Source organism: Fulmarus glacialis, unplaced genomic scaffold (genome assembly GCF_000690835.1).
Source record: "Fulmarus glacialis isolate BGI_N327 unplaced genomic scaffold, ASM69083v1 scaffold50759, whole genome shotgun sequence".
Classification (NCBI taxonomy): domain Eukaryota; kingdom Metazoa; phylum Chordata; class Aves; order Procellariiformes; family Procellariidae; genus Fulmarus; species Fulmarus glacialis.
The window spans coordinates 3,482-11,448 of record NW_009232344.1 but is presented as its reverse complement, the minus strand read 5'-3'; the positions used below and the strand labels follow the sequence as shown (position 1 = coordinate 11,448).

Below are 7,967 nucleotides of genomic sequence, written 5' to 3'. Positions count from 1 at the left end.
TTCAGGTCAGGTTTATTTGAAAAACTGACAAACAAACCTGAATTTATGTATTTATTTATAATTATTTATAAATTTGTATATTTAAGAACACTTTGAAGAACATTTCACTGCAACACAGTCCTAAAAGCATGCAGAAAAAGATAATAGATGCTTAGAAAATGTAGAAGGGCAAGACATTTTTTACAGAGACCACAAATAGCTATTAGAATTTAGGGTTTAAACGTGAGACAGAGCAATCATATTCACTGTTAGATTTGTTCCAGTGAATACAAACAAGTAGCTTAGCCCAGAAAGCATACTCAGATGAGTAGTGCAACTAAGTTCAGCGGCAGGATCCAGCTTGCATGTAAGTAAACCTTAGAGGGAAGTTACCTATTGTAAAGAGGCTGGTGCATTCTCTGCCCAAGTCATTAACTGCACAGCACCATATATAAGTTTGAAATAATTCATGTTGTACCTTCTGTATACTATCTATTTCCCCAATGTCTTCATGCATTTTATCAGGGCAACTGCAATTACAAGCACAATTATTCATTGACTCATTTGGTTAACCTCAAGCAAATAAATCTGATAAATCTCCAAGTCATGAGAATATGCAAACAATAGTGGGAAAACTGGATCTTACATAGCTGAATAAAAAGGAACTAGGAAAGGTGAAGATAAGAAAATAAAAATCTCACAGCCTAGGCAGAAACATGAGCTGAAACGACCTGAATATGCTCAAACTGGCTCATAGACAGGTAATGCTGTGACTAAAATCTGGGTAAGAGTGAAATCATAGAGGTTGAGCTTTCACAACACATATCTGAAGTCCTGGTGGTGGGAGCTGCTGCAAATCCAGCGGCCATTATGAGACCCAGATCCCAAACTGCCACGCTGCAGAGAAAGGCATTATATCCGCTGTTATAAAAGAATCAACTTCATATGTTAATAGAATGGAAAAAAAAATCATTTAGCTTGGAAAATTATGATTCCTTGTAACTTCTTTCCAGCTCTAATGCATTCACATTTCCAAAAATTGTGAAAAACTAGAGGGAAATGAGATACCTTCAATTGCTCTGGTGACATCAAAATAGTAGAATCTGGAATAACTTTTTCCAAGCCAAGAGTTGAAAGTTTCCAAAAGACCACAACAGCCAAAATTTCTATGAAAAATGTGCTGCAGCACTCCAAAAGTGGATCATGCAGACACAGGTTTTCAACCAGCACATGGGTGTGCAACCCAGCAGAGCCCATCTCCAAAAATTTTGACACAAAAGCTCTTCTTCAGTTATCTCCCCACCTCGCTAGGCACACTAAGCAGTACAAAGCCTTCCCCTTCTTCTTCTGAAGATGGTAAACTTTCAGTCTAGAGATTCAACATGAATATAAACATACACCATACCTCTTTTCAGGTGTTTTGCAAAATATCCACTCCACAGAGGGCTGGGGGTAGCTCTCAGATATGCACTCAATAGCATCCGATTTTTCCCTTTTCCTGAAATAGGGTTTGCCTGGTTTCTCTGTTAAAAATCATGCAAATATTTAGGAATGCTGAAATCATTCTGAAGCAGTGTTTTGGTCATTTCATAGTACATGAAGTTACAGAGCTGTAATTTGTTTCAGGAGGTTTCAACACTGAGGGAATAGAAAATGATTCTGCCCTAGGGATATTGTGGGTTGGTCTCATGACCTTTTCAGACTTGATTGCTAAATGCACAGCTCCCCCCTCCCCATATCAAAGGCTTGCCTCTATACACCAGAGGATAATCCTGAGACTGATACTGAAAGGTGTTAATTTGCTGTGGTTGCTTTTCATTTCACTGGGCAGGAGCACAGATACCTTTCGAAATCACATCCCAAGCCCGTGGCCTTTGGTGGAGTATCTGTTGAGACTACAAAGTCTCTACACAAAATGGGATCGTTGCATACTACTCAGTCAGATCAGATACACGATGGAAAAACAACGGGTGATAATGACTCCTGATAGCCAGCAGACTTCTCTATCCTGTATCTGTAACCCAGGGGGAAAAGACTCCTAGACAACTCCCAGTCTTCTGAACCCCTCAGGCGCAGACTTGGACTAAGCACAAAAATTTAATATATTAAAACTGCTAAAGATTTGACTTAAAATGAAAAGCACTGAGTCTGGTTTTAGGTCATCTTACAATGAAATTACAGCTTCCACACAGAAGACTGACATTTTCTTTAGAGTCGTACTTCCATTGCCTGCAAGGTGACATGCTAAGGTGAAACTAATACTTCTGGCTTTTTAATTTCTTTCTTCATTTATCTCTTATAAGCTGGACCTAGAAGTTTTTTTTCACCTATACAGATTCACATCTCAGTTGAAGGGTTCACATCTAGCCTGGAGGATTTTATGAGAGATGTAATTATGATATTAAATTCACAGGAGCAAAGAGAATGCAATCCAAGCAATTGATATGGAAAAGATCTTTATCGAGACTGTTTCGAACTACTCTTGCTTGCACATGTAATAACACTTTTTACCTCTACAACCTAATTGATATAGTAGAGAAGGTAATTTTTAATTAAAGATTTAATACCCTGTCCCCTCAATGAAGCTGTTAAAATTATAATTGAGACATGCAATAAGCCTTCAGATGAAACAAGGAGAGACTGGAGGTGACACTTCTGACACCTGAGAGAGAAAAAAAATCAAACAGAAGAAATACTTTAAAAACAAATAAAGAAGGAATAAAAAATGTTGATTAGTCACAGTTTATTAAAAATGAGGCAAGTAATGATGCATGTTATGAAACCTGTCTCTAGAAGGGTTTGGTCCTAACTTTGCCAGTCTTAGCTGTTTGGATTGATGTTTTGCTTTCTTTTCTTTGAAATTTCTTTTACATTTTTCAATTTTATCTTTAAATTTGGCCCTTTCCAGACAAAATAATATGGTATTTCTCTTCTGTTAAAAAAAAAAATCAACATGCGTCTTTTTTTTTTTTTTTTATGTTCTTGGACACCCCTACTTAGAAACAGAAGCTGAACTTTGTTGCAGCAGTTGCCTTTGCATCAGAGATGTCTCGTGTGGTCCTTGAGAAAATTCAATCAAATCTGCTCCCACTGTGAGCCTTTCAAAAAGTCACACCTCACATGTTCTCTGTCATGAGCATTTAACAGCACTTAAAATCTCAGCTTCTTGGGCACCCTTGTGCTGAGCAGTTGCAGTGCTGGTGTGTTAAAACCCAATAAACAAGTAAAGGCTGGCACTGAGAAGAGGACCTTGTCTTTCCCCTTTCCTCAGTGGTACCTCTTGCTGCCCACAGAATTGTGAAAGGAAAAGCTATGTGAGAAGTGCAGAGACCCAGTGGCAGGCACAGGTGGAGAAGTGGCGGAGTGGGACAAGGTGTGACTTCGGAGCGCCAGAGACCAGAATATAAAAGGGACGTCGTGATCTGGTCCAGATAACAGACCAGCCGGCAATACCGAGAATAAATAGGTTAAGATGCAAGCAAACACATCTAGTCAGCGAGCTTTGAGAGCACACAAGAGCCACCCTTGATTTGTCCCTCTTGGCACAGAGGGGAATCTCTCATAGGGGAGAAGAGGGCTGCTGTGCATTTACATCTTTATTTGTTCATTTGCATGGTTTATTGACTAGCGAAAGTTGACTCTCACAGAGTCTGTGGTTTTGACTTCAGTCTGAAGTCAGCCCCAAGCCCTATGCAAATCTAGGAAGATGCTTGAAATGCAGCACGCGAGAGCTTCATTGCTTTGACTGAACTTGAGCCTCTCCTCTGCACCTATTGATGGAATGATCCCTTTCATCTGAGTCATACTTACTTCGGATGACAACAGGCACAACTACTGTGTAATTGCCGGTTTTACTTATGACTGAAAGGGTGTATTTTCCAGCTTGTGTTTCTTTTATTTGGGAAAAAGCCAAAGACGTAACATATCTATAAAATGGAAAATAAAGCTGTATTTGTTATCTAGAAGGTGATATGCAGCAGACACAATAACATGTTAGCTCTTTAGCTTTTGCAAAAACACTTCAGAGATACTATTATTCATTATTTACATAGAGCCCTTCAACCTGAAGTGTTTTCATCAGGTATGTTCCTACACAAGCAGCACGTAGGAACTTACAACCACAGGTACCCAAGTACATGCTTAACACCGAGCATTGGGAAGAATGGACTTTCTGAGCTTAGGACAGCTGGGGAGGTCCACAGGGAAATGCTTTACCTACAGTCCCATCCCACATGTTTTGCAGGGGGAGGCAATAATCCAGCCGCAGGTTCCAGCCCAGGTTTGGCTGTGAGAATGAGGGTGCTGTTGCTGGTGCTCTTCCTGACCTGCAGTGTGACCCTAACAAGTCACATAATTCTCCATGCCTCAGTTTCTTTGACTATGAAATCACGATATTTGCCTCACACAAGCACTGCAAAGCTCAAATTGATCAATGTCAGAAAGTCCATGGAGACCCCCATGCATGATGCTATACAAATTAAAAGAACGAGCTGATTTCAAGCTATTCTTGACTTTAAGATTCATATGTGTATATGTGTCTAAATGACAATCAGCAATGTGCTGCCAGGTGACAACAGTTAAGAAAGATTAGAAGATTTAAAAAGATAACGCATAACATGAAATTAAACACAAACACAGTCACAGAAAATATTCCATTTACATCCCAAAAGAAATGATCTCTTAAAGGTTCTTTGATCCAGTACATCCCTTGACTTACCGATTCTCTGAGTCCAATGAAAGTTTACAAGTCTTGCTCTCTTTAAAGAACCAAAAGCATGAAATGATCTCTGAAATGTTCATTACCACTCTTAATTCAATATCTTCAAACACATTGACTTCTACATTTTTAGTTGGTTCGTAGATGTTCTCTGTTCCTTGAGAATTCAAATAACACCCAACATCTTCCAAAATGTTAGAAATCTGCAATGCAAGAGGACAGATTGTTAGGTATTTATTAGCAATTAGCTTTATTTGCTTTTTTGCATTCAAATATTTTTAAAGGATGCTCTTCTGGAAAAGCTTTCATAAATTAATAATGCCTCATAATGCCCAAATATGAATACAAATTATACTGAAATAACACCTTCATCATACCTTCATTTTGTTTCGTTTTGGTTTTGGTTTTTTTCATTTCTACAGTCGAACTTATTCATAAATATGTTGAGTTCTACTGCAGGAGGAAACACTACAGGATTCCTGTTGAATTAGTTAATTCTGTTCTCTAGACAGACATCACAGAACAATTTTAGCCAGAAACATAATAATATCCCTTAGTGATACAGCCTATTCTTTACTCTCATTTTTGTTTCCTTTCATGTAGAACCATAGGAAGACACAGAACGATAATACAACTTTTCTGTTTGCGACCTGAACACAAAGGCAGGGCCAGAATATTTTTTTTTTAGCATCCCACAGCTTGTCACTGCATCATCTGGCTAGACTGCTCCTCGACTCCTTGGGGGCTTTACTAGGCAAGGAACGTTTGGACTGGACACCTTCACACCTTTCATTTCCTCACCATTGCATACAGCTAAAGGAGAATCGCAAACAGAAAGAGAATATTCCACAGTCATTCTGAAAACCACCAACGTATTAATGAGTCTCTAAGCTTAGCTGCAGCAAAAGGTGGCAAGTATATAGCTCCATCTGAAGAGTAGTCCTAAATGTCTCCCTTACTTTAGTGGGTGAAATTTGTCCGGTGTAAGTTTATGAAAGGATGGAGTTCATTGCATACTCTGCCCTGCACTGTGCTTGGCCAGTTGGTTCTTCTAATTCTTTGCTCCTTCATTGTCCCTTCCCTTGATCTGAGAAGTATCTAGAGATAACAGCCATATTCTGCTCTGTCTGACACAAGGACAGCACAGCTTTGACTGGTATACCTTCATTTGTTATCCGAATTACTGATTTATTTGTCCAGGAATGAAAAAGATTTCATAAGACTAACTTGAAACAAGAATCCTCAGGATATATTTTAATCGCAGGTCTCAGCTGCTTTATAATTTAGTTGCACAACACCTCTCTTGGCCTTCTGCCATTTTGAGTCAGAAGAGAAGAAAAAAAATTGTATTTGATTCCCTATCCAGCTTTGGTGTCTCAGTCAAGGTTTAGACCAGGCAGGGATTTATGTGCTTTGGTGGTGGGAATAGAGGGTAGTGCAGCTTCCCCATCAGTCCCAGCAGCTGTGGCACACACATACTGTGGCAGACCACCAGTTCACACCATGGCCTTGGCAATGCCCTCTTAAAGGCACATGGTTTTTTACATTGATACATTTCCAGCAATATTCGGCAATATTCAGCAATATTCAGGCATGCTGATGTGATACAGCATCAAGGCAGCAATTAAAAAAACCAGTTTTAGAGAAAACTTGTACTTATCTATTTACAGTTTCAAAGTATGAATTGTGATACGTATTTCCCTCTAACCTTCTGCAGTCATATTTGGCCTAACCCTGGTTATTTTGACTGTGACATCCCCACAGCCTAAAGGTTTAGGGTGTTGTAAGCTTCTGGGAAAGTATTATTTCTGGAATGGACAGGTATATTTTATAAGCAACTCGTTCTCTGTTAGATTACCTTAGGCGATACCGATGTCTCTGATGTTCCTGAACCTTCATCCTTCTGGCTGATAAACACACATGTAATCTCAGATGTATTTTGATTCATTGCAGAACTGAAAGTAACTGCTGTCATAACAAGAACTGTAAAACAGAAATAGAAAAAAAATGTAATCATGTCGAGATCTCTGCTCAGGGATAATCATTTTAGTAAAAATAAAATGCAACAAAACTGTAGAAAAATTATATATTTAAAAAAAAAAGGCGAAGGAATAAGCAGATATATCGTGTGCATTTGCAAACTCTGCATTTGTGTATTGAAGCTGAGTGGAAGCACTATGCGGAGAACATTTCAAAAGCACAGATACATAACACTTTAGAAGTATGTCCCATAATATTGCAGAAAATGTCTAAAGACAAAAGCCTCTGTGTTATTGAGGCTCCTTTAGAAGCCACATTACAAAACACAGGCTCCTTCTTGCAGGTCACTTCTGCATCAGTGTCTCTGAAAGGACCCTGCAGCACCAAACCCTGCAGCCTCAGGCCAACATTTACCCATCGTAAGCCGGAGGATGATAATACACCATCCCTCCCATTGGCACTGAGGAGAGTCCACGTCAGAAACACTCCCCAAGCACCCCTCACTCCTGCTCAGAGCAATGCCAAAATAAAGTCCTCCAACTTGCAATGGCAAAATAAAGTCCTCCAACTTGCCTTTAGAGCCCACATTCAGCTCGCCCAAGGACTCCAGATCTAGTCTTCCCTTTCCATTCACTCCAGGACAGGCTGTATTTGATCTGATATAGCGGACACTCTCCTGAGCCTTCCTGGCATGGGTTTGTGCACGCCAGCAGCTCACAAGTGAGGTCCAGGTTAGATGCTTCTTCCTTTGAGCTGCCATTCACAGCCTTGTGCTCTTTCCCCTCCGGGAAGCAAACAAGGCAGCAATTCCCACTATTTTGAGGAAAGCAGATGCAGAAAGTGGAGGGCAAAGAAGAGTAAGCCCATGGCTTTCTCCTGCCTTCTCCTTCCTCCATACCTCCCTGGCTCTGTCATGCCTCAGGAGCCTATATAGCCAGGGCAGCTCACTTGCCAGCTCCCAGCCCTGGCAGAAGTAGCAAATGTCATTTCTCCTTATGCATAAAGAACAGTGTGGGAAAGCTTCTGGTGCCTCAAAGGCATCATCTCTCCGGAGTGCTTCGTAAGAGCCTTTCTGCAGGGACTGCAGCTTGAAAAGTCACCTTTTAGCCTTAAAGAAGCTATATAGTAACCATGCCCCCATCATTGCACATAAACAAGAAAAACAGAAGTAAGACTGCACAACTGGCAGGGTAAAATGTGTCTGATTTCCATTAAGTCCCTAAAGCCAGCCCTCAACAGTACAAATAAGCACTGAATCATAAAATAACATCTCTCTCCTGGCAACCTGGAG

At 40.1% G+C, this 7,967-nt stretch overlaps 1 protein-coding gene across 1 annotated transcript in view; it reads right to left on the bottom strand.

The window, feature by feature from the left end:
* The window catches only part of LOC104081921 (receptor-type tyrosine-protein kinase FLT3-like), a gene marked incomplete at its 3' end in the record, with an annotated part of 12,421 nt that extends 5,327 nt beyond the window's left edge, over positions 1–7,094 (bottom strand). The window contains exons 1-6 of the mRNA XM_009584847.1: positions 7,091–7,094; positions 6,555–6,679; positions 4,697–4,899; positions 3,790–3,905; positions 1,385–1,502; positions 373–509 (exon numbers count right to left, since the gene is read on the bottom strand). Coding sequence (XP_009583142.1) covers positions 373–509; positions 1,385–1,502; positions 3,790–3,905; positions 4,697–4,899; positions 6,555–6,679; positions 7,091–7,094 — 703 coding nt within the window. The remainder of the gene's footprint in view (positions 1–372; positions 510–1,384; positions 1,503–3,789; positions 3,906–4,696; positions 4,900–6,554; positions 6,680–7,090) is intronic.
* Between the last annotated feature and the right edge of the window lie 873 nt (positions 7,095–7,967).